The sequence below is a fragment of the Gobio gobio genome (assembly GCF_949357685.1).
Source record: "Gobio gobio genome assembly, chromosome: 13".
Taxonomy (NCBI): domain Eukaryota; kingdom Metazoa; phylum Chordata; class Actinopteri; order Cypriniformes; family Gobionidae; genus Gobio; species Gobio gobio.
In genome coordinates, this window is record NC_137106.1 from 16,178,145 (window position 1) to 16,205,660 (window position 27,516).

Below are 27,516 nucleotides of genomic sequence, written 5' to 3' on the forward strand. Positions count from 1 at the left end.
TAGGCTAAAGCTATAGGACTTCTGGGTTTGCCAACGTCATTTGAAAGTTCAACCAATGGAAACTGGATCTTAGGTGTGGTGGGTAGGGATGATGTGTAGAGACCAATCGATCACAGTTTTACAGCTTAGATAGACAGGTTTTGATTTACCATTGATTTACATAAAATAAAAAAGCAAGTAGTTCTTATGTTCAGTAAAATCACAACACTTTTTAAAAAAATGAATGGATTAAATGTCTTTAAGACATTAAAGGATTAGTCCACTTTAAAATGAAAATTACCCCATGATCATGATTTACTCACCACTCACCATATATATATATATATATATATATATATATATATATATATATATATATATATATATATATATATATATACATACATTCATACACATACAGGACTTGACATTAATACCTGCCAACCTGCCATATTAATGGCCAACCTGGATTTCAGATTAGTCATCACTGAAATGCCTGGAGTTTTATTCAGAGTGCGCTCTCACTCACTGAAATCTGCACTCTCATCATAAACAACAAAGCAGAGATGTACATGCAATGTACATAGGAGATTAATTCATCATACAGTGATTTACCTTTTTTTGTTTCTATTTCAGCAGCGAAAATAGTTTCAAACAAAGATCACAGCAGAAGAACCAGAGCGCATCTGATGTGACTGGCATAAAGTTGGCTTGACGTTGGATGTTCGATATTCGCAAATTTAGGGGCCATCTCTAAAGTTACATACAACATTGGTATACACGTGTATATACACACTTCAATAGCATTTGAAGAGAATGACTTACAGTCATAAAAAACAACTGTAAAGTGTTCATCTGGGGCCAGGTATGATGCACACTTTTTTTGATTTTTGATATTTAATAAAATAAACTGTCAAATCATATGAAAAAATGTCACCAGGCTATTGTATGGGCTCATACATAAAATATGCTAGATTTAAATACGTCATAGCTGATAGAACACTGATGAGAATTTTGCTTGAGAATAAAATATATTTACACCAAAAAATTACTTTTTTTTTCCAGACAAGCAACTGTTAGTGTTTCTCTGTCTACATTAAGGAGCTTTACACACAACCTTATCAGAGCTAAATATGTCTATTTGATGACCTGTCATGTTATACATTTCATGTAGACTTGATTTGGGTGTGTACAGTGTTCATTTACATATAGCCAACAACAAATTTCCCAACAACAAAATTGTGGCCAGTGAAAATGCTGAGTGGCTAGTAACTTTGGAAAACCACTAGCCACAGTGGCTAGTGAGCAAAAAAATTAATTTTGAAAATGCCCTGTTTTTATATATATATATATATATATATATATATATATATATATATATATATATATATATAGTAAAAAAAACGTATTATTATGTAATATATTATTATTAAATAAAATAAAAAACAATTATGTAATTATATTTATTTGGTTAAAATGTAACTTTAAAAGTAATTTATAGTATCTTAAAGCTAAAAATGCCAAGCTATCATGCTTTTTATCTTCTAGATTTCTCTCTCGCTCTCCATCAACAGTAGAAAAGTTTGGTGAGTCACAAGGGGAACGCGATCAATGCGACTCTCCAAGCCAACGCTGCTGCTCATTAGCTAGCCTCCCTGCTCGTTCCTCTTAAAAACTTTTAATGATTTGGTATCAGAGCAGCTCTGTTACTGAAGAGCTCTGTTATTGTAGAGTCCCAGGATTCTTTAAGACACACATTGGATTAGATGTCATCGATAATCAAGTGCTAATGGCTTGTTAAAGATAGCTGATAGATAGAACCTGGTGTTGGGCTGAAGGCCAGCGTCTGTGTAGCTCATCTTTCCTCCGTCACTGGTGAAGACGACCACTCCGTCACGCAGCAGCCGATACCGAGAGAGCAGGCCATTGGGTTTGAGCGGCTGGCTCCAGTGAAGCTCAACTGCTGAAGAGTTCACCTGTATATGCCTGGGCACTGCCCAAACGTCTAGAGAAGAAAAAACAAAGAGGATATATATATATATATATATATATATATATATATATATATATATGAGAAAAATACGAAAACTCTGATTATGCATTGAAAATCGAAAACAATGTTTTCACTGTGAGATGATATGTTACAGGGAGTGTCAGTGTGTGTATGTGCATTAACCTGCTGGTGCATCTTCCAGTGTGCGGCCCATAGATGGCTGACTTGCTCCGCAACCAGCTGCAGTGCATGCAACAAGAATGAAGCTGTAGTTGGTGTGTGGCTGCAGACCTGCAAAAACAGTCAGCAGACATTGCTTTTAAACACCATATGCAACAATCAGCAACTTCACTTACATATCGATAGGTGCTAATGAATTTAATAATAAATATAAAATAATATATAATTAAAAAATATTCAATGTTAATATATTTTAATATATTTAATACTTAGTTATGTATTTTATTTAAAAAAAAAACTATCAACACTTATATGAAATATAAAATTCAGCTGATTTAAATGTATAACAACCCTTATAAATTAAAATAAGATAACAGCAAAGAATACTCTGGAATTCTTCTGAATGTTTAATGCAATATTACAGCAATGTTAGCTTTTGGTTTCATTAATAAAGTAATTTTGAATCGATGAAAATAAATTATTGATAAATAATTTCATGTAACACATCTCTTTTAAAAAACTCATTTAAAATGAGAAAGATTGGGAAGATTATATTATTTAATTGAAACGCAATAAATAATGACAAAATGTAGGACTATTTTGGTGTCTAGCACAGCACCTGTGACAAAAATGCAGCTTCAGCAGTCAGAACTCTAAATCTGGTTCTAATCCTGAAGCACTTTAAATCTCACTCTAATCCTGAACTCTGCGCCCCCCGTAAAGCCGTGCCTGTGTCCGTCGAGCACTGCCTCCACATCTGGAGGAACGCATGCACCCGTGCTCCTGTTTAGTATGCCTTACGGCCTCTCTCATTTAACCCAAACACAGATCAATGTTTTCAGAACGTTGAGCTGTGTTTGGGTTAAGTAAAGAATTCTGTTGAGCATACTAAACACAGGGGACAACCGCTGAATATTGCCTTTAAAGCTTCACTTCGCACATCGCCATGCAAAACATGTCCAGGTGTGTATTCTAGAAGGGCCTGGTTATTATAGTGTTGAGGGGTAAGTTATTATAGCATTAGGTGTTTAGGGGGGCTGAAAGCATTTGCATGCCGTAAAGCCAACCTAATTTAAAGATCAATCTACTTGGGAAACTAATAGGAAGATTACATTATTCAGAAAAAAAGCTTTGAATGATTAGTCAGAATTAATGGAGGTTAGCTTTAGAAATAATATTAGTAAAAGCGTTAACATTCCAATTTATTATTATTATTATTATACTTAATAGAGTAACAGACATATCATTTAATTAGAATTTTTTACACAGACAATACTATTTTTATAAACTCAAACTTGCACTTGAATGAAGCATACGCTGTCTAATATCAAGCAGGAAGTCGTAATTATTAATATGTATGTATATTATTCCAGAAAAACTAAACAAAAACACTGATCCATTCACAACATCACCATCAGTTACATTTTACATTCCCATGCAAACTGAAGGGGGCACTCTTAGCCTGTTAAAGACACATGCACCTTTAATGAAAATGGCAAAGAAATACATATCTAAATAAACAGGAGTCAAAAAAAAAAATAATTTCAGCTCTTACCCTTCTAAGCACACAACGGCCCATTTGTAGCACACGGCTAACACAAAGTGAAACAATGCCATAACTGTCATCCAAATTGCTCCGTACAGCACCATGAGGAAGTGTGAGGTAATAAATGATATAAAAAGGTATTTTATTGACAAGCTGCCATTTACTGTTTGCATTAGAGAATATGAGAAGATGATAGGTGCTATTCCTGAACGTCGCGACCTGATGAGAAAAGGCCTGCAATGCTTACTCACTTTACCTGCCACATTGATAAAACCTCTAAATAATTAAGTGCCCACTTCCTGTCTACAATTACTTAATGTTTTTTTTTCTGTCTGGAGGGGATTATGAAGCGATCTGTGGGCTCCACGTGTCGGCCAAGCTAGGAGACTATCCCTGATGCCTTTTATAGGATCAGTTTCCTCCCGCTCACGCATAATTTAGGAGGCAGAGGTTCTTCTCTTCTATCAGGACATGGGCAGACCTCTCTGAACCCTGATAAAGCAGCTGCTCACGGAAGACTGATAAGCCAGGTAAAGGGGTTTGAGACTGTGGTGCTGGCTAAAACTAACCAGTGACTTTACACACTTGCTTATAAAGACATGAAGTCTTTCGGTTTTGAATTGCCACACGTTTAGAATGATTTTTCAGAGCATTGCACTTTATGAAAACATTCAGTGAAGGTTTAGACTCTAGTGGGATTTAGAATTAAAAATGCTAGTACTGTATATTAATAAATTATTCATTCATTTACAAATGTCCAATTAAACGCATGGCTTGCAACATAATTTATGTAATTGAGAGCAATATTTCAGTTACATCAGTTAATGAAAAGCTATACATATTTTAGATTCTATGGGGATTTTATACTTAATTTAACAGAAGCTAATTTGCAATGATGAAGTGCATCTTGACTACACGATATTAAGAGTTTTATCTCGCAGGCATGTAGAATTTTCTCACTCAAATAATTTTCTGGCATTTACAGTGTTTTTATTTGATTTATTTTTTATGTCATTTGAACAATCATTCGACACACACTTAGCCTAATTAAAGCACATTTAACACTGCAAATTATCATCATGCAAAAAAAAAAAAATGAAACAAATAAATCACCTTCTTCTGCCTCATTAAAATAAAGGGCATTTGAGGTCTATAATCTAAATTACATGATCTAACAAAAATATTTAAAAGGTATATAAAGCTTTTTTAACCTTTTTCTCGCTCACTGCATTTTTTCCAATGTGTTGAAGACACAGTCAAAACGAATTATGCTTTAATTATTGCTGCCTTTCATTTGTTTGGTCTCTATCCATTACAATAACAAAGGGAACAGGAACTGTCTTTGTCACTAGGAGTGCTGTCATATGAAAGGGTCGGCTCTCACAGTGTGTGTGAACGAGCACACAGCTCCTGTAGCTACAAAGGGCAGCAAAGAAATGTTTGAACGCGATCACTTTCAATTCCATGCATCACACACAACTTCAATACATGTTTGATGGTATAGGTAGTAAATTCACATACACTCCTAAAAAAACGGATTTTCGCAGCAATGCCATAGAAGAACAATTTTGGGTTCCCCAAAGAACCTTTCAGTGGTTCTTAGTGTGAAGAACCATTTCTTACCATAAAGAACCTTTTGTGCAATCAGGGATGTTAAAGGTTCTTCATGGAACCATAGATGGCAACAAAGAATCTTTATTTTTGTATGAAATAGTGTATATAACAAGCACAATGCAATTTGCTTTAAAGTTTTAGTCTTAATAGTTTCACAGGTACCAAATAGAAAAAAAAGCTAAATCTGTAATCCAGTGACTCTAATGTGGTGTTTAAAGTGGCGGCTTTGTTGCCACAGAGAAAGCAAGCAGGAGGCTTGAGCGCTTTGGTGTGTGTGTGTTTAATCATGTCAAGTGAGGGAAGGCAGGAAGTTTGGAGGTTTTAAGGAGCACGGAGGTGCTTCCCAGCAGCAGTCGGCGCTGGAGCACAGGCGCTCAGGCCGCCCGAGCCGGAGCACGGCACAAAACACTGGTAGGATTTACCGCTCCGCGCAGAGGGACATGAAAGTCTCAACGCGGCTTTAGAGCCTCTCCACAAAGGAAACCCAGAGCAAAGGCATTTTGCAGCCTCTGCCAGCGACTGAACGCCATCGCCGCCGCCTCACATCCCAGCCAGCGAGTCCGCCTCTGCCTGCCATCACCCCTAGCCAAGTCTTAAACACGCCACACTGCCAGCCAGCCAAATCTGCCATCAGATCCCCTCCCGCCCCACTCACCCCAGGATCCAGGACTGGATGATTTGTTTGTAGCGTGCCATCGCTGCCAACTTCAGGGCCTTCAGAGGAACAGAAAGAACTCGGAAAGCCCCTTACCGCCGCTGCTAGCTGAAATATCTTTGGTCGACAGCAAGTTTCAGAGGAGCTCCAACCATTTGAAGGTCCCCGCTGATTTCCAGCTTATTTACAAAGATGTAGTGCTTCCCAGTGGCCCCTCTGGAGTGCCTGTGGCTGAGCGCTGCTGAAGGCAGGGAGGGAGGTCTGAGCTCATGTTTGGAGAGGAAAACTGAGAACTTCACGCCAGGAGATTCCTCACAAAGAACAGCAGCTGAGAGGTTGCACACACAGGAAACCTGCTGTTTAAACATCGTTTGATTTCAGTAAGAGGTGTTTAAGCTACACAGACTGCACAGTCAACAGTCTCAAAGCACAAAAAAACGTACAATATATTGAAATAAATCAGCCTGGTTTTCTCCTGGACGTCCGTGAGCTCAAACACGGGAAGTGAGGATGTCATTCTCTCCGGCGTTATTGAATGTTAGCATTCCCAGAGTCAGCCATCTCTCAGAGGAGCGGCTCCCTGCATGCGATTCATTCAGATTAATCCTGACTGGAAAGAGATCAGATGCTCCTCAAAATGATGTGACTCAGGTTTGATAATCATGTCAGTGATAGTGTCGACAGGCTGAAGCGAGAAACATTCTCTCCTTTTCTCTCTGCATGAATTATGTGTTTCATATTGGTCCGTAGAGACAGACACTTATATGCGCTATTTGAAAAGGAGCCCGTTCAAAAAGATAAAATAAAAGAAACAAAATACATATTCAAGTCTAGACTACAAAAGACTTCAAACAAATAAATAAATACACATTATTGCTACTACTATTCTTAATATTGCTGCAAATTGATTATTACAAAAATAAATGTATTACAATATCTACCAATTATAATAATTATATTAACAGCCTTTGCATGTATCAATATTTGCTGTGAAAAGCTTCCAAAAATGATCTGCAGACATTATAAAAAGCGGTACAAGATAACATGAAAAATTACAAATTTTTAACTGAACCAACTGAATGATTTACTGATTATAATAATTACAATAATAGCAGTTACATTTATCAATACTTGCTAAGAAAATCCTCTAAACATTATATTATTTTTGCAGACATTATAATTAGTGGCTGCATTAATAATAATATAAATTTTGGTTACAAAACAAAATAACCACGAGTGATAAAACAGATACTGATCAGAGGAAAATGTAAATCTTTCTTGGAAGGATATTTGTGAGCACTTAATCTAAATCCCTCTCTCTGTGTGTGCTGGCTGTTGTGCAGCTGTCCATTGCCATGTGCTGGGCTGTACCGAGTCGGGCGCCACCGAAAGTGGGAGTGCGCCTTGTGCGTACCCTTGCGGTGGTGACGGATGGCTCAGGGCCAGGAACACTGCTCCTCTCCCAGGCAGATAAAAGAAGCCCCACAAATCAGCGGAAGCCTCAGGAGTGATGGGCAGGCCGGCTGCTCATTGCGGGAATCAGGTGTAAATTCAGTCATTAGATTGCTTCCAGAAACAGCGTGCATAAATAAAGGCAGGGCACGTGGAGGAGACACGGCGGATTCTCGCTCTCTTACTCTCGCTGCTGCTGCCGTCAGGGCCAGCATGGGGCAACATGTAGGGGGCGGCTGCTCTCCACTGCTAAACTGATTCATCACTCACCCTCTGACTTTCCTCTTTATTTCTCTATCTCAGTTAGTACTTTCCTTATGTTAAAGTTCAACAAAATGTTGAATGCTGCAGCTAAATAGTTCATAGGTATTGGATACAAACTTTTCTTCATTGTCAAAATATACAAGAAGTACTTAATCCACTAAGTAAAAAACCTTTGTGGGCTGTACTGTAATTAGATGGTGTAACAATGTCTTAGAAAAGAGACGCAAAATGCAGTGATATTTATGATTCACCACATGAAATGTTTAGATGATTTATATTTGGGTCCTAATAACAAATTATTAAAAATGTAAATAATAATATTAACAAATATTACATCTATAGATCATTCAAATATGATTAAACTCCTTAAACTTTTTTTAAGGAGGCCACCAACCAAGGCTGCATTTCTTTGATCAAAACCACAGTAGAAAAAGTAATATTGTGAGATATTATTACAATTTATAAGTACTCTTTACTGCCACCTTTGATCATTTGTGAATAAATGTCAAATCAAAAAATAAAGAAATAAATGTATAATAAAAAAATCTTACTTATCCCAGACTTTTGAAAGGTAGTGTGTGTATGTGATACCTGTGACATTGTAAGCCATCTCCCCTTCCGTTTCCGTGTGGATGACTCCAACACCGCTCTGATTGATGCGGTACTCCCGGATGATACCGTTCGGTTTGGCTGGAGCCACCCAGCTGATCTTTAGAGCCCCGGGCCCCAGCGCACTCAGCACGGGAGCAGCGATTCCCTCTGGCTCCCCCTGGACAGTCACTGCCACAACCTGCACACACACCAAAAAGAATTACAGAGCAATTTGCCCTAATGGAGGCTTGGATATCCTGCTCTAATAGAATGTCACTAGTGGTTTCAACTCTTGTCTTTAGGAGTGGCAGACTATTAGGAAAGGGCCGCGAGAGGTGGTTAAGGTGTTTTTTTTCCGGCTACGTGTAGGCTGGCCCAGCGCTGGCCTGATGTGCTTGTGAGCCTGCAGAGTGTCCACAAAGATTAAATCAGGTTCTTCATTCCCACCGACAGAGCTGGCTGAGCAGGGTCCCGCTGAACGACAACAGGGTGCCCCGTGGTAATTGCTCCCCTTGTATTGGGTCGGACAATAATTGCAACTGTTTGGGCAATGCTTGCAGGTGTACAAGTTAATCCAGCCCCACTTAAAAACGATCGTGCGAGGGGGAAGAAGAAAGAAGTAGTGGATCATTGGTGGCCAATTGGTGTGCTGGGCAAGACCCCGGAGGTGTGTGGAAAGAAAAATGGACCTAAGGCTGCTTTGGGAGGTTGTTTTTACTTTGCCTCCAGCAGATCTGTGCGGTTATTGATAATCTGATCCTAAATTAGACATAAAAAGAGAAGATAGACAGGTTAATTTGCTCTTTCATCAGCTGAGCCGCTGACAGCTATTACAATGAGACAACAATTATGGCAGGAAGTAAGCTGTTGCTCTGCTTCCATTAGCTTGCCATTAGAAATATCCTGTTTACACGGCACTAGCAATATAACATGGGCATGAAAGGGGGAGTAGGACTCCTGCGATACTTTACAAGTGTTTTGTAGCTCTTCAGCACAATGCATGTAAATATTTGCGGTTGAGACTGTAAAGATGAAGGACAATAGGAAAAAATGGAGTGACTATACTATTCTGTATGTACACCAATTTTTTCCACTTGAACAGTACCTTTTACAAACATTTTTAAGGTTCTTTACCCAAAAAGTGTTTCTTTAAAACAAACATTGAACCAATATTACACTATTAAGTAAATGTTGCTGTGTCCGGTCAGAGCAACCCTACCGACCCAACACAGCAATATTATCTCAATCGATAGTGTTAGTTTGGGGTGGGGCTGTGTATTTTGCCAACCAATGGCTGGTTGTGTTTGGGAAACACGTTTGGAAACAGTCATTGTTGCAATTCAATTTGGTACCACTAGTGACAATGAGATTAGTTCAGGATTAGTTCACTTCAAAATGCTGAAAATGTTCTCACCCCCATCTCATCCAAGATGTTCATGTCTTTCTTTCTTTAGTTGAAAATAAATTAAGTTTTTTGAGGAAAACATTCCAGGATTTTTTCTCCACATTATGGTTTTCAATTGCCACGGGTTGACGGTCAAAATCAATGCAGTTTCAAAGGGATTCAAATTAGGGATGGCGAAAACTAAACATTTTCTTGACCGACCACCAAGCCTCATTAGCCGGTTGAAACCGGTTAACCGATTAGTTTAAAATATGCTGCGCTATTTGAAATAACAGCCGCGAGCCGTGCCTGCAATTTCGCAACTCTGTCGCATCTCTCTGCCGCTCTGCCTCCCGCTCTCACACACACACTGTCCCGGCACCGCCGCCTGCCTTCCACTCACGTCACTTTTTAAAAATTCCCTACAGCGTGAAACATGAGTCCCGCAAACGCGCCGCCGAGGAGCTTGTTTGTGATCGGAGGACAAATGGCTCCTTAGTTTCGAAATGGTTTGGGTACAAGGTGATCGCGTTGAAAATAAAGGCATTTGTCTAGCGTTAGAAGCTCATTTGAAACATTGCCGCGGCTCATTAAAGAAAATGACAGCTCCGAAGAGACGCCGCTTTAGTTCGAGGTAGTGCTAACAATAATAAAGAAAGATGATGATCAACACCTTATGTGTTACCACTGAAATGTAGATGTAATATATTTCCAAATGTAAGCCCATCTTATGCGGAATGTTGTCTAATAGACTGCAACACGATAAAACCAATGGATAAAACAGGCACCTTCAGAATGCGTAAAAGGTGCACCGGCCAAGGCAGGTCTAACTCACTGTGTGCCTTCTAATTAAGCACTGTATCACACAAGTTGCAACTTACATCTGTGTCGTTCTTTTTGGTGAAATGGTCCCACACACTACTTTTCTTTGCACGCTTCATACTGTCGTCTGCCCTGGCTCTAACCGCAAACCTTGTGAGCGCGCAAACCCAAACGCTGTGACCTCGCGCCAAATGTTTTTATTGGTTTATTAAGTACAAACAGTCGAGTTATGAAAAATTGAGTGTGAGGGATTTGTTCACTTCACACAAAAAGATTTTGGAATGAGATGGCTAACTGTAGTAGCTTTTAGTCCACTGTCTATAATAGCCTAATTTAGAGATCACTTTTTTTTTTTTAACCGACAACTTTGATCGGTTAACGTTGATACGGTCAACCATCGGTCAAACGGTCATCGGTTAACATCCCTAATTCAAATGGCTTCAGAGGGCTCTGCACAATCCCATCTGAGGAATAGGCCAAACCATCGGCCATTTTCTACAAAAAATAAACATTTATATACTTTTTAACCTCAAATGCGCGACTTCTGTGTTGTTCTTTTTCACGGCGTATGATGTCATCACGTCACACGTGATGTAGGTGGCAGTACTGACCCAGTGCCAAAAAACTCCATCTCATGTTCTCCTCCAACTTTAAAATTGTCCGACATTGTTGTTTTACCCTTTATTTTTGTAAAGGGTGTTTGATTTAAGCCGCGTTTCCACCGCAGGAACTTTCCCCAGGAACTAGAAACTTTGGGGTGGTACTCTGTGTGTTTCGACCGCAGGAACCAGGATCTAAATGAAGTTCCGGGTAAATATTTCCTCCTCCGAATGGCCCTGCTCCCGAGGTAGTACTTTTTCAAAGTTCGGGAACTTTCGGGGGTGGGACAGCACTGAACATGCTGATTGGTTGAGCTCACTCAGCTTTTTACTTCAACCGGCATTTTAAAAAGTATTTTGCAAGGTTCGATCTGCGTTCAGTAAATATCAGTCTTGCTCTTTCTGTCTGATGGCACGCGTTCGTCTCAGCCTTCTCACGGTCAATGTCCGTAATAGCTGAAAATAACATACTTTGTCTTATTTTAAATCTAGCTTTACGAGCTTTCAGAATACGCTTTAGTATCAGTGCTCGTCTCTTTTCCGCCGTTTTGTTAATGACCTCTTTAGTAAACCAATACATAACCAGCAAAAGCAGCGCTGCTTGAATCTCCTCCACTTGTTATTGTTGCAGTGTCGCGCAACAAATATGACTGTCCGTCGTTGACTGGGAGGAGCAGTCGAGTGCAGTCCTACATCACTGGACTAATTTGCCTAATCTTCTCGGTACTTTAGACCGCAGTGGAAACGCAGACAGCAGCAGGTCTGGGGGAAAAAAAGTTCCTGTAAAAAAAGTTCCTGGTACAAATTGTTCCGGGTAATTTTGGTGGAAATGAGATTTTAGTCTTTGCATGTTTAGTTTAACACTGGGTCGGTACTTTCACGTACGTCCCGTGCGTGACCTTTCCAACGTGATGGTATCATACGTCATGCAAAAGCAGAACACAGAAGTCGTGCATTTGAGGTTAAAAAGTATATCAATGTGTATTTTTTTTTTGAAAATGACCGATGGTTTGGCTAGATAAGACCCTATTCCCCGGCTGGGATCGTGCAGAGCCCTCTGAAGCCATTCGAAGCTCTTTGAAACGGCATTGATTTGGACCTTCAACCCGTTGGTTGCAATTGAAAACCATTATATGTGGAGAAAAATCCTGGAATGTTTTCCTCAAAAAACGTAATTTATTTTCGATTGAAGAAAGAAAGACGTGAACATCTTGGATGAGATGGGGGTGAGTAAATTATCAGGACATTTTCATTTTGAAGTGAATTAAACCTTTAAGGGTAGATTAGAGAAAGATGAGAAATAGACCCACTTTTGAGCTCTCCGTGCAGCCGGCAGCAGTACAGGCTCTGAGCTGGTACATGTACTCCCGAAAAGGTCGGATTCCACCCGCATCTGTGAAGCTATGATCGGTGCCACGGTAGCGCTCCTGTGCACCACGCAGGATCACATAGTGACTTATCTCACCTATTATAGTGCACAAAAACACGCAGGGTCAAAAAATGGCTTCAACATTAATTCCACTCAGTGCAGAACTGGTGAACTAACTTTCAAATCACAACAGATTGGGTGGCAAGCCGTTTGATTAGCACACAGAGTGAAGTCCTAATGAGCAATCAGCATGTTTCTTTACATATTAAGTGGCACAGAAGTTCCCTAAAATGAAGCTTGTTATTCTCACTTAGTGTTTATGCGCATGTGAATTTTATTCTTCATAAATTATTCTGCCGAGCTATGCAGATTACGCTTAATAACAGGCAGGTCTTCAGAGGAGAGATGATAAAACAATCAGCTAGTTCCACTCTGTCTGAGTCATATCATTACAGCCTGAAGAAAAAGCCTGCCTTCCAGTTTGTTGGGGGAAATGTGAGTAAATCTTCTGAGAGTCACGACTTCAGGCGTGGATTACCCAAACTGATTCACTCCGTGATTAATCATTTACATAACCAAACCTTCTACTGAATAAACATACGACAATATTACCATGAGAGCAAGAAACTGCATTACTAACTGTGGCATCTGGCAAAAAAAAAATGATGTGCTCTGATTTGAAGGGAAAAATTAATCAAACTTTATAGGATTATTAATTCAAAAAGTTTGAAACTATAAAGACGTTACATCTCCAAGAGGTTCCTGACTATGAAATGTGCAATGTGCATTTTAGTTAATTATTATACATTTACAAGCTGGAAGCAATAACAATTAAAAATCAAGAACTAATATATCCTAAATAGTCCAAAACTGTTGATCTGTCCACTATATATACACATAAATAAATAAATTAGATATACCTGTATAAACCTATATAGCTGTGATTAAAATTAGTAACTGGCTTTTATGTACAAATTATGAGATATTTAATGTGTAAAGTCTTAGCAAATAATTCACTTATGCTATGTGTAAACTGATATTTACACTATATTGTAAATAAAATATATATTATAAAAAAATTGGGACACCGGATTGGTGTCATCAGGACCCCAAATCATGACATTATATTGTAAATAAAAGATATATATTTAAAAGAAATTAGGTCACTGGATTGGTTTCACTTGGCTATAGAGGGATGTAATAAAATTCAACACCACCTTTTCAAAATAATTACCATTGGGTTTGTTTGGGGCTGACCATTCAAGCTGGATGATGTCATCACGCAGGCCCACATGGCTCCAGTGAGGAGGAGAGACGCCCCAAGGAACGTCTTCTTTAGTAGTGACACGAGAGGAGGGGCTGAATCCACGGCCAAAGCTGTTCCAGGCACCAATTCTATACTCATAACTGGTGTAAGGGTCGAGTTCAGTGTCTGAAATGACACACAAGAGGACACAGTCACACAAACACACCTATTCCTCAGAATTCCCCTGGAACCTCGTTCTTGACAACATCACAGGAGAGTCTCTAAAGTGTCTCAGTCTCCACACTAAAACAAGAATAAAGTTTAAAGAGTATCCAGGGACGCTTTACTGTAATGTTTTTTGTTATCAGAAATACCGCGGTTTGTCGTATACGTGTGTTTGGGGAGTCATGGGTGTAAATCTCAGAGATGGGTTTCATCAGACTGGCGGAGGCACTTCTATGAGTGACAGGATGACAAAATACCCTTCTCAGAGGACAAGACACAGTCTCATAACAAATTAACAAAGTTAACCAAGCAAAAATGTATGTAAAATTAAACTTTTGAAATAATTTTATATCATTTTAAAAGTAAAATGATGTTAAATTATGTGCAATTGCTTGTACATTAATTAAGCAATATTAATTTACGTTTTCTTTTGAATATAATTGAATAATAATAAGCAGTACAATTAATAATAGTAATAATTAATGAGAAGGTTCATTTAAATTTGAATTGAAAACATGAAATAGAATTTGCAACCCTTCATTTTGTAATTTTAAGCTTTCCAATGAAAAAAAAAGTAGGGCGAATTGTGGGTGTTTCATACTAGAATGGAGCAAGTGGCTTTTACAGGAGGGGTTGGTGCCGTCGGAAAATAAAGATTGGATGTAAAACAAACTTTTTTCTACTGAAAAAACAACTAAAAGACACATTGTTACTATAGATTTAAACTGCCAATTTTAATTTCATGATGACTTTAAAATTCACAAAACCCCAAAAAGGCCTCAAGGGTGTTTGCTACACAAAGTCAGGAGGAAGCGGAATCGTTCATATTTGTGTGGCTGGCAAATCAACTCTTGGGCAGCATTTGTCCGAGAGCACTCAGTGTCATCTTTCTCCGGGGTGCGGGTATGGGGGCGTGAGAAACATCTGGAGGAGTGCAGGGCCACGACAGGTTTATACGCTTCTGCCCAGATGGTGGCACAGCGCTGACTAGAATCACTCTCCTCGTGCCAGCCAGCCCCCTCAACTCCTGCATTAGTCTTGATTAAACAGACGTAACTAACCAAATAAATAACACCTCAGATGAGGTTGAGCCAGAACGAGGGGCCAGCACTCCCCCTAAAAACATTAATAAGTGTGAGAGTCAAGGGGGCGCTCTAAACGCCTATCTTAAAGTTTTAATGATGAGTCCGAAATAGCAGGTGAGATTTATGACTCACGACAATTAATACACACTAAAGCATCTGTTCTTGTGAACACATGAAATGTGCAGATGTTTACAGTGTGAGGAACATCCCCAAAATGACGTCTTGTGTGTGCGCGCCATTCAGTTTGATGTCTTTACATAAAAGATGCTCGGGCATATACTATTTCTTGTTTATTGGACACATTTGACTTTCGTTTGCAGGTTTGTTGCGTAAATTCACAGGGCTCGGGAAGAAATGTTACTAGTATTTTCTCTTCCCTGAGCCCAAAGAAGGCTGTACCCATAGAGTGGACCCACTTCACCCTTTCCTCTTGATGATGACCCTACTTTCAGGGCTTTGAACCGGTTCAAGGAAACAAACTAAATTTTAACAGGAACAAAAACGAAAACAATCAAACCGTTTTCTGAACGATAATGTTACAGAAGAACAGAAACGTTGAAATACTAATTCTGCTCGGAGTGAACGGACTGAATTTTTGTTCTTGTTTTTAAGCCTTTTTTAAGCCTGCTTCTATATAAATTCATATTATTAAGGGATGCACATATTCATGATTCCACATTTAAATATATATAATTGGCTTATTTTATTAAGCAATTATTTAGCATTTTTGTATGCTATTTTAGCTATCCATGCTTTCCTTTTTTAAATTTTTAGTCAATTTAATTTTTCACAAGGATATGTCCCCTGATCTGTGAAAAATATGACTAAAACTTATGAAAAATAGAGAGTGTATGATTTGATAGAGCGCAGTTATTCTATTACTCCAGTTCAGTGTTATTTTAGAATTATTTTTAGGGGTGGGAATCTTTTTACCCCTGGTAAATATGATCAAAGATGGCTGTAAAAATAAATCTGCATTGTTTATCCTTTTTATCTTTTAATAAAAAAATTTGCTAAATTCTAACCTTTCATTGAAGTAAAAGAATTAAAAGTGGGGGGTAAATCACATTATGAAATAAATGTTTTTCTCCAAAACACGTTGGCAATAATTATTGGTACCCTTTTATTAATACTTTTTGCAACCTCCTTTTGCCAAGATAACAGCTCTGAGTCTTGTTCTATAATGCCTTAAAAGTGACTCAATAAATTGATTCAATCAAAAGCAGTGAGTGATTTTCTGATTTTTATTATCAATTATTTTCTTATCGTATTAAACGAATGGCAACAGTTTTTTAGAATGCTCTCCCTTTAAGAATGAATGCATAGATCAAATATACATCCAATTATCTGTTTACCGTTTACGTCCGCATAGGACATAACAGACGGTGTTTACGTGAATACTCCACACAATGTGCATCTTTTTTTGTTTGCATCATTTTGAGTGTATTTGACCATGCATGAGAACTGAATTCGGTATCGCATGCATCTGAGAGGCGGCATCTGTGAAGCGCGAGCACAGCATCGAGTCCTTTTTCGTGGCTTACAGTGATTAATAACACTGTAACGTTTCAATAACTTTAAGTGTAAAGAAAATCTATTTTTGAAATTTGTGAATCGATGCAAATTGATAGAAACGTGATTCCCATGTGAATCGATTTCCCTCATCCCTATCATCTCTATACTATTATAGTTTTAACAATAACAACACTTCCAATTTCACATATTTTTTTTTATAAAAAATAAAAGCGTGAAAAAACAATTATTGAGGCTAAATTGACAAACATTGTTGACCTGTATACCTATGAAACTGTATCGGTTTGCCACTCCACTGTATATCAGCTCCTCTGAGGATGGGCAGAGCTGGCTCTGGGCAGCAGTAGAAGGAGCTTCCGTTGGGGTGGCGGCAGTAGCAGAGGGAGATGGAAGGTGCGCAGGGAACAGCTCGCCTGGTACCCATGTGCAAATGGACTGAGCCGGGTTAAAATCACACAAGCCGCAGAAAGCTCCTGCGGCCGCCGACACAGGACACACCGTACTGGGGCGGCATTTCTCCTAAAGGACACATACGCACACACACTCTCATTAGTGACAACAGTCATCAGACAACTGTTGTGTGTCAAAGTACCCCTGCCAGCGGGTGTGTATGGAGTCCTCTGTCTCAATAAATAGCATGGATGCCCCTTAATGACATAATTACAAGTTAATGACCGCCATCCCAGTTTTCTTTTCTTGGTCTCTTTCTTTTCCTCACGAGCTCAAGCTGGGTGCACGATGAGCTTGTGTTACAGCGAGCAAATCTGATTAATGAAGTGTGACTGCGAGTGCCTACTTCCTGAGGAGAGGAGCAGATACATCACTGCTTTGTGCCTCATTTTTCCAACCTCCACTTTAGACCATGGCAGCTTGAGTTTAAAACTCAACTACTTTACTAATACACCTATCCAGTAATGCTCTTTAACACAGCTAATTCATCAGTGCTAAATCTATCCGCTAATTATAAAAAAAAAGAGTTCCACGCGACAGTCTTTTCATAGTTTCCTCTCAAAGTCTGATCCACATTTACAGAAAAGTTCGGTAACACTTTATTTTGATAGTCCACTTTAGACATTCTACTAACTATAAGTAACTTTGCAACTACATGTCAACTAACTGTCATTAGAGTATTTGTAGACTGCCTGATTAATATTTACTAAAACTTTATTTTGTTGGTCCCCCAACAGACATTCTACTGACTATAAGTAACTTGGCAACTACAATTCAACTTATTCTACTAACCCGAACCCTAACACCTAACCATAACCTACCAGTCTACTGACAGTCAACTAATACTCTAATGACAGTTAGTTGACATGTAGTTGCAAAGTTACTTATAGTTAGTAGAATGTTTAAAGTGGACTATCGAATTAAAGTGTAACCAAAAGTTCTCTCTTGATCAGGCAGCTCTAATTTGATTGGCTGGCTTTATGCAATTATCAAATCAAAGTTGTGTTTACAAAGAACTGAAAGTCTACAATCAATGTTTTTGAGGATTAAATAGTCAATTGTTTTGCAAAAGTTTGCAAGGTTAGTGGCATCATAGTTTGGTTTGAAACACTTTTGTAGTTAAGTTAAAGGCGCTGTATGTAAGTTTTTCACTTTACTAAAGCATAACAATTCTCAGAAAACCAATGCTACAGCCAGTTATTCTACTTTGAAATGTGTGTTCCGTGTCAGAATGTCTGTTTTTGTTTTGGTTTGTGCGATACTGCACGCTGATAGTTTACACAGCATATTGGAGCCAGCGAACAAACCGCGTCAGAGATCGCAGATTCTACCTGACCTAAAAAGCCTCAGCATCCATCTAAAAATCTCTATGAACGAGAGCATATTAAAACGTGGATAAATCAACTCATCAGCTTACAGTGTGGCTTTCATTGTCACGCGTTTGAAGCGAATTCGCGTCAGACGCCCGAGTTGAAAAATCGGAACTTTGGCGTCAATTCTAACCAATCAGTAGCCTGTGCTTGCTGCTGTCACGTGGTGATAAACTAATGGCAAGTCAATAGCGCCCGTAAAATAAAACAAAAGCCCGTATAATAAAAAAATTCTACTGTTATTGTGCAACAAAATGTAGTTTTAAGACTTTTTCAGGCAAGAATGTAGTTGTTTAAAGCTCAAATCTGTGGTTTATTTATAAAGAGATCACATATTGGACATTTTTATCTGCCGTTCTCGGAGGTGTGAGATCCAGTCGATCAGCGCTCGTTAACCCCAGCGAGAGCAGCCTCACCTCGGCTAGTCCTTCTGGCGTCTGCCGCTGGCTCTGATGTCTCTGGGCGATCTTTGGTCTCATGAATCTATAATTTGTTGCTTGCCAAATCGTTTTGACTGAGGGCAAAGGGAAGTTTCATAACTTAATTTTTTTAGGCTATTTAACTTTAGACTGGGTTATGTTTTATGTCATATTTAATTTTATTACAGTGATAATCATATGCACACTTATTTTCTGAACCACATGTTAATGTGTTTATTTTTATTTGATTTTTAAAGGTAAACGAAAAGAGGCATGGTTGTGTTTTATATTTCGTTTGTTATAAATATACATTCAGTGAAGATGATCCAGGTATGCGTTGCCTGAACCACATTTGTGTGGCTATTAATGTTTAATATATTTTTTTAATGAAAATGAAAAGAGGCAGAGTGGTGTTTTATGACATATTTCTCCTGGATTTTTGTGTTTACATAATGTATGTGTGTGCATATATAATATTATAATTATGCAGTATATATTCTATTCTCTCTCTCTCTCTCTCTCTCTCTCTCTCTCTCTCTCTCTCTCTCTCTCTCTCTCTCTCTCTCTCTCTATATATATATATATATATATATATATATATATATATATATATATATATATATGTGTGTGTCTGTGTATATATACTGTATATATATATATATATATATATATATATATATATATATATATATATATATATATATATATATATATATATATATATATATATATATATATATATATATATATATATATATATATATATATATATATACACACACATACACACACACTCACACATCTATATAATGAAAAAAACTTTTATGTTAGATTAAATTTATCGATTTATCGCAATTAATCGATTTGACAGCACTAATTACAATACATGAAATGCCTGTACAAGTTTCAATATGATATAAAGTATATTTTAGTTTGCCACAAGTGCTTGTCAGTACATTAAGCAATAGAGAACCATATTTAAAAAACAGCATAATTATGAAATTGCATATAAAGATGTATTTAAGTGGGTAAAAAAAAAGCACTCCAAAGTTCAACTAATTTCAACTGCATTTCATATACATTTAAACTACATTTTCATTTAATTGCAATTATCATACAATTAAGTTTCCGAAAACATTACATTCAGTTCACACTTAAAAGGATAGTTCACCCAAAAAATTTAATTCTGTCATAAATTACTCACCCTCATGTCGTTTCAAACCAGTAAGACTTTTGTTCACCTTCGGAACGTAAATGAAGATCTTTTTGATGAAATCATAAAAAGTTATAGAATCTCTCCGAAAATGTGGACTAAACCACTCAACCAGCTCTCAGATTTAATCAAAAAAATCTTAATTTATGTATCGCAGATGAATGAAAGTCTTACGGGTTGAGGGTGAGTGAATGATGACAGAATTTTCATTTTTGGGTGAACTAACCCTTCAAGTACATTTCCATAAGAAACTTTTTAAAAGCATGCTAAAGTGTACTTCTTTTTCAAAAGGGCTGATTTGAATATATTTTCTATTTCACTCTATTAAAGTGATATCAATGATTTCGTATAAACCTGCCCCTATACATCACTTAAAAGCTGCAGTATGGACCAGGCGTTTAGTCTAAGGTCTCTCCATAATCTGTTTTGGCAAATTTTGGCGAAGCATCACTTTAATCTGAGTTTGAGAAACTGGCGTGACACTACAGAACAGCTTGAGGGCAAAGTCTCCACTAAGTCTTCATCCTGAAGAACTATTGCAGAAAGAACATACAGTGAATATGTCACTCTGAGTGAAAGTGTTAATTACCGGGATGAGGATGCTGGCCGGGGCTCTGTCAGCACACACAGATGTGAGCGGATTGAAGCCCACTCCATTACAACACTCCTCCTCCTGATCAATCACCTCTGACCAGCAGCACTTCATCGATGCCGTCCTGTTCTCCACCACGTGGACTTTAGACTCGCCGCTGGGACCTGTGCAGCACCAGGAAGTGGAGGTGTTGATGTAGTGCTCTCCACAGCAGCTGAATCCTATTTAAAACAAATGTATATACATGAAAGATGTTGATACAAATTAGGGCTTTTCTACCCTGGTTTATTGTAAAACCAAGGTACACAGTTATCTTACTTCACGTTTCATTCTGCTCACAGTTTTCCGGGATTAACAATTAATCCTGGGTATTCATAAGCCGATGTTTCACACTGTACATTCCTAAACCCTGAGTTATTATTCTTATTTGCATATTTGTGGTGTCAGCGTCAGCAGTGGTGGACAGTAACATAGTATTTTTACTTTTTTACTGTCATTAAGTAAATTTTTCAAGTATTTGTGCTTTATCAGTGATTTTGGAAACTTTCACCTCACTTCACTTTTATGTCACTACATTCCAATAATATTGTACTTTTTACTCTATTACATTTCATAAAATTTGAAGGAATCGTCACATTTATGCATTTGGCAGACACTTTATCCAAAGCTACTTACAGTGCCCTTATTACAGGGACAATCCCCCTGGAGCAACATGGAGTAAAGTGCCTTGCTCAAGGACACACTGGTGGTGACCGCTGGGATCGAACCAGCAACCTTCTGCGTCTCAGTTCCATGGTTTAACCCACTGGACCACCATCTCACATTCTCGATTAATGTCACCCACTCGATTCGTGAATGAGTTGATTCTTTTAAACGTACCTGTAAAATCAGTTTGCAAATCGCACTGAATGATTAAATTGTGAATTGGACAGATCTGAATGCATCTGTTCTCGAGTCAACAACTCGCTGATTCAAATGATCCGGTCACAGCGAGTTTCCAGTTTCATTCAAAATGAGGATGTCCGGTCCAGACATGCTACACCAAGACACATAAACATGACCGCAGTCAGCACATTTTTTGAACCATGAATATAGCCTCCGACATATGGCCATTACAGCTCATTGGACGTTTTCAGGCGATGTCAAAGAGCTGCATGTGCAGCTGACATGTAAAAGATGCAGACGGCCGTGGTGCATAAGGAATCAGCTTCACCTGGCAATGTGGCCACTGTCTCCTCCCATCAGCCATCAGCGCTCAGCACCCACATCTGCATCCTCTCCTATTACCTCTAAAAGCATCACAGTGTTCTCAGAGGCCTGACTGAACATGCACACAAACAGCTGTGTTTGAGGGGGTGAAAATACTTACTGCATGGCACAACCGCTCAAAAGTTTAGGGTAGGTAACGTTACGTTTTTTGTTTAAAAAAAAAAACATTTTCATTCAGCAAGGACACATTAAAGGATTAGTTCCCTTCAAAATGAAAATTCCCTGATATTTTACTCACCCACATCTCATCCAAGGTGTTTATGTATTTCTTTCTTCAGTTGAAAGGAAATTAAGTTTTTTTGTGGAAAACATTCCAGGATTTTTCTCCACATAATGGACTTTGATGGCAACCAACAGGTTGAAGGTCCAAATCAATGCAGTTTCAAAGGGCTTTGAATGGTTTCAAAAGGCTCTGCATGATCCCAGCTGAGGAATAGGGTCTTAGCTAGCGAAACGATCGGTCATTTAAAAACAAAAAAAAAAGTATATACTTTTTAACCTAAATTGCTCATCTTGCGCTGCTCTATGGAAAGGTCACGCTAGACGTAGGTGGAAGTACCGCCCCAAGCGAACGTGCAAAGACAAATACAAACACCACTTACCTAAAAAAACATCCATCTCCAACTTCAAAATCATCCGACATCGTTGTTTTACCTTTTTTGCTAAAAGATGTTTGTAGTAGTCTTCGACTTGGGCTTTGTAAACACTTTTGCCTACGTCTTGTGTGACCTTTCTGACATGATTACGTAATCCATGGCACGCCGCAGAGCAGCACAAGATGAGCAATTTAGGTTAAAAAGTATATACATTTAAAAAATGGTTTGAAAATGACCAATGGTTTTGCTAGATAAGACCCTATTTCTTGTCTGGGATTGCGCAGAGCCTCTGAAGCCATTCAAAGCCCTTTGAAACTGCATTGATCAACTCTTTGGTTGCCGTAGAAGTCCATTATGTGGAGAAAAATCCTGAAACGTTTTCCTCAAAAAACTTAATTTCTTTTCGACTGAAGAAAGAAAGACATGAACATTTTGGATGAGATGGGGGTGAGTAAATTATCAGGAAATTTTCATTTTGAAATAAACTAATCCTTTAAAGGTGTCATGAATTTTTTTATACTGTTGTCTGAGGTCAACTTATGACATTTGCATGGTTTTTACATTCAAAAGCATCATAATGAATAAGTAATAGGCTATTTTTTGCCTTGGTTTTGAGCCTCTCTCAAGACAAGCTCGGTTTTGATTGGCGTGCAGCACTGAAAACTTGGAAGTAAACGCCCACGGCTAGGATTGGATAAGATTTGCATATTTAATGAGCTTCAGCTCCCCTCAGTACAGTACAGTACATTGTTTTGAAAGCCTGTGGAGAAACGCTCACAGGGCTCGCAAAATGTCTTTATCAAACAAACACAATGATCTTTCATCCACCCGCGATTGATTGGAATACACACACACATCTACACGCACACACACACGCGCACAAGAAAGGAATGTTATTTCACTATTTAAGATAGCCCGTCGGCAGGCCGGGCTTACGTTTTGGTACGTTTGTTGTTGGTACGTTTAGTCCGTCTGAAAAACACATAGCCCCGGGAAGTTGGGCTTTGCGAGCCCTGCCCATAATGAACCAATAAGACCTCAAATAAAGGATTCTTCAGCCTTTGACAGCGTGCTAAGGTATGTTCTGTTACACATTACACATAATCAATACGATCTGTAACAATGCAATACTATCACATATAAAAAACATGTTTTACTCACATAAGTGTGTTTTGCACCATTCCTGTCGGATCTAATATAGAAGGCACAGCATTGTGTTTTAATCTCAATATGTCTGCAAATCTAGTCTCGACCTGTATCTTGTTTAGAAACGATTCCGCGGTGAAATGAAGCGAACAAACGTTTGTTTAGTGCTCGGTAGCGTGATCCGTTTAGCTCCACGAGTCGGTGGGCGGGGCTACAGAAGCAGGCGTACTTATTAATCTGTAGAGGCGGCATTTCTGCATTCTATGACGTCAATGGTCGACATATTCTGAGATCAAGAGTTTTCTGGGCCTGGTGTCAATTAAAGCTTTTCTTTGACTAACAAGGACGTTTTCAGCTCTGAAACATACAGGATATTCTTATATCACGATTAACTTTTATATATCAAAGGCTCAAGGGAAAGTTGATTTCTCAATTCATCACACAGTATTGCCTCAAACAATACTGAAAAAAGCATCACGATTTCCACAAAAAAATTAAGCTGCACAACTTGATAACGATAAGAAATGCTTCTTTGAAAATGTAGCTAAAAATGTAGCTTTGCAATCACATAAATAAATTATATTTTAAAAGGCATATAAAAACATGATAAAAATTCACAAAATTATTGTTTTTATTGTATTTATCATCAAATAAATGCAGCCTCGGTGAGAATAAGAGACCCTAAACTTTTGAACGGTAGTGTACTCAAGAAAAACATTAATAGCATTAATGTGTATAAAATTGAATTTTCAGGCATATACCATCTACTGGAATAAGGACCAAGATGGTGAAACTGTTTGAACATACATTCTTTTTATGCTGTTTGATTAGCAGTAGGGATCGTGGGAGAGGGAAGAAAGAATAGAATTTACCGAAAAGCAGTTTAATATTCTTCTAACAGGAAGTGACTCCTGGTTTATTTCCTTGGGTAAACCATCACTACTATAATTACCATCAACCCACAGTATGATAAATTGCTAATTGTTTAATACCCTAATCAGCGTTCATTCTTTGCACAGATAAACTGTGACAGCGCCATTAATTTAAATAGTAATTTCACTTAACGGCCAAAACGGCGCAGCAGATTTTTATGCAACGTTTTCTAGGGGCCGCATCCATCACATCTCTGCAGTGACATAAAGATGTCTGACGTGCTCTAACTCACTTAGGGACAGCAGATGTTGCAGCGCTGCATTTGGTGGCAATTCCCAGGGTGCATTACTTCAGCTCCAATGACTTGCAAATAAACAGCTCAACAATTTTTCCAAAATAGCTCTGCCATCCCGTCCCATCCCTGCCCCGCTGCATTTTTCATGATATTTCATTTAAAGACCAGTGAACTTTGACACCCTGACCCCTTGGCTGGGGATGTCCCTCTATTTTGTTCTCCGCACTTGACCTTGGCCTGTCAGCTAAAACAATTCATTTTCCTTCATCTCCATCTTTGTCGTGCCATGAAAAGGAACAGAAGGGAATACCACTGCCCCTCTAAATCTGGTGTAGGCTCGGCGCAAAAACACGAGCACGCTTTTAGCTCACGCTTTGTTTTTTCAAGCACCGCAAAATGATTTAGCTAATCTTCAGATTTATGATGGATTTGCATACATTCATTAGAGTGCGAGTGAACGCAGGCGAGCATAAGGTGCTTAGGCTGTGTGAATTAAGGTTCAATCACTTAATGATAAGTAAATATTTAGCATGCAATGAACAACTGATAAAAATGTGTGCTGTGGCTTACGCAAGCCTTTGGATACAAAAACTAAAACTTCGAACAAACAAAAGCACTTTTTTGGTTTTTTAAATGGCTGTGCACATTCAAAGTCATGCTCAGAGAGAAAAAGGACTCTATAGTGCTTTGAATAGTGGACATTACAATCTTCAAAAACTAGATACATGGCCCCACTTTATATTAGGTGGCCTTAACTACTATGTACTTACATCAAAAAGTAAGTAAAATGTACTTACTGTGTTCAAATTGTATTGCAAAACACTTTTGCTGATATTGAGGTGGAATACGGGTAAAGTTAGGGACAGGTGTGGGGGTATGGGTAAGTTTAAGGGTCAAGTTTAAAGGGAAGGGTCAACAGTGTAATTACAAATGTAACTACAGAAATTAATTACAGATGTAATTACATGCTGGTATTTTTAAAAATGTGAGTACAATGTAAAAACATGTATGTACACCATAAGTGCAATGTATCAAATGATTAATTAAAATGTTAGTACATAGTAGTTAAGGCCACATAGTATAAAGTGGGTCCAGATACATTTCAGACAATCTTTCTTTTTTTTTATCTTTCAAATTATTATTTGCAAGTGTATTTAACTCATTTGTCAGTTGCATGGTACAGGCCAGGGTACAATATTATGTATGTTTTTATTGGTTAAATAAAATATACTTTAGCCACTGGAGGCACAGAAAAAGGAAATGTGTCAAACATCGGTTTAAACTGTCTGTTTAAAAAACATTTGCCGTTTTACTATACTTTACAGAACCAAGATACACTGTTGTTAAAATGTTGTCTATATAAAGTGGTGGAGGTGTGACATTACTTTGTAGGCCAAAACACGGACGCGAGTTAGCATTTTAGCACTTCCGGTTCCATCGTCCCAAAGTCAATGTTGTTTTTTAAAATGGGACTTTGTTTAAATGGCTGAAATAAGGTTTGTGGTGAACACAAGCTCAAGACATTTTCACGTTTTATTCTACGACATAAAATACGTCAGTATTACCCCATTCGTGATTTTTTTTGAAGCGGGTACGTGTCTTGAAAAAGGCGGTTGCTAACAAGTAGCTAAATGGGACTACAGAGGCTGTTGAGGAGATTAAACGCCCTCACGCCGAATAGGTAAGCTCAGTCCGCTTTAACAACCTCATTATAATCATAATTTTGCTTTTATAAACTATTCTAACTCAAACATTCTGGGAAAGTGTTTTGAGATCAAACTGAAAGAGTTGTCGGAAGCTTAGTGATGGTGACGTTGAAGTCGAGTGACTGTGTTGTAGTTCGTCTATTGCCTACCTTTAGCCTTTTACTTCTGGCGACTGCATTTAGGCTTTGAAACTGATAAAAGTTGTGTTTAACTGTTATAATTATCTTGGTGGATAAAACAAGTAAGATTCATAAACTTTTGTTGATCACAGAGCTTGTTTTTTGCGATATTCTAAAAGCCTATGGGAAAATCCTATTGGGTTTTAATCGAGGGAACCAGTGTGATGCTAACTGCCGGTTGGCCTACAAAGTGACATCATACCTGCACCATTCTATTAACAGGACAGTTTTGAGTGCCATTGTTTGTCTGGTGCTGGTGTGCTGCTGGCGACTAACAGCAAACTTTTGTTTGTATATACTCGCGTATAATCCTTTTTTTGTTCTTCCTTGTTGTTCATTCGTCATCTTCGCTTTATTTTCCGCATTATTTTGCTTCACATCAGCTATGATAAAGAAACATTATTGCTTATTACTGTTCACATACAACCTTGTAAATTGTGTGTAAAAAAAGTATTAGGGGCCATTCACATAATGTGTTTTTGTGTTTAAAAAAGCACAAGATGCAGGGCAGTGGATTTTTATGGAGCTTTTTTAAATGTCGAACTTCTTGAGTGTCTCATGTGTAAAACGCTGTTTCATGCAAAAGATGTGAGTACATTGATCAAACACGTCCAACTGGTGCATGTTTTATGAAAAACTATGCTGTGGAATGTAAAAATGCAACCATGAACATAATGTAATGATAAAATTTGAATGTAAAAAAACAGTAACCTAAAAATACCATTTGTTGTGTTTCAGTCATGTGCATTTAAAGTTTTATGTTCAAGCTTAAACCTCCCCCTTTTGATCCTCCTTTCAGATCCCCCAAAGAGCAGTGAAAATATTACTGCTGCCCAAGCACTTTCTGTCACATGCAGCCGTGGCCAATGAA

General features: G+C 38.2%; 1 protein-coding gene across 1 annotated transcript in view; it reads right to left on the bottom strand.

Annotated features, from left to right (window-relative positions):
- The window catches only part of ush2a (Usher syndrome 2A (autosomal recessive, mild)), a gene marked incomplete at its 5' end in the record, with an annotated part of 251,879 nt that overhangs the window by 42,566 nt on the left and 181,797 nt on the right, over positions 1–27,516 (bottom strand). Inside the window, 7 exons of the mRNA XM_079833659.1 lie at positions 1,801–1,984; positions 2,156–2,263; positions 8,275–8,473; positions 12,390–12,544; positions 13,683–13,880; positions 16,804–17,056; positions 20,579–20,802. Coding sequence (XP_079689785.1) covers positions 1,801–1,984; positions 2,156–2,263; positions 8,275–8,473; positions 12,390–12,544; positions 13,683–13,880; positions 16,804–17,056; positions 20,579–20,802 — 1,321 coding nt within the window. The remainder of the gene's footprint in view (positions 1–1,800; positions 1,985–2,155; positions 2,264–8,274; positions 8,474–12,389; positions 12,545–13,682; positions 13,881–16,803; positions 17,057–20,578; positions 20,803–27,516) is intronic.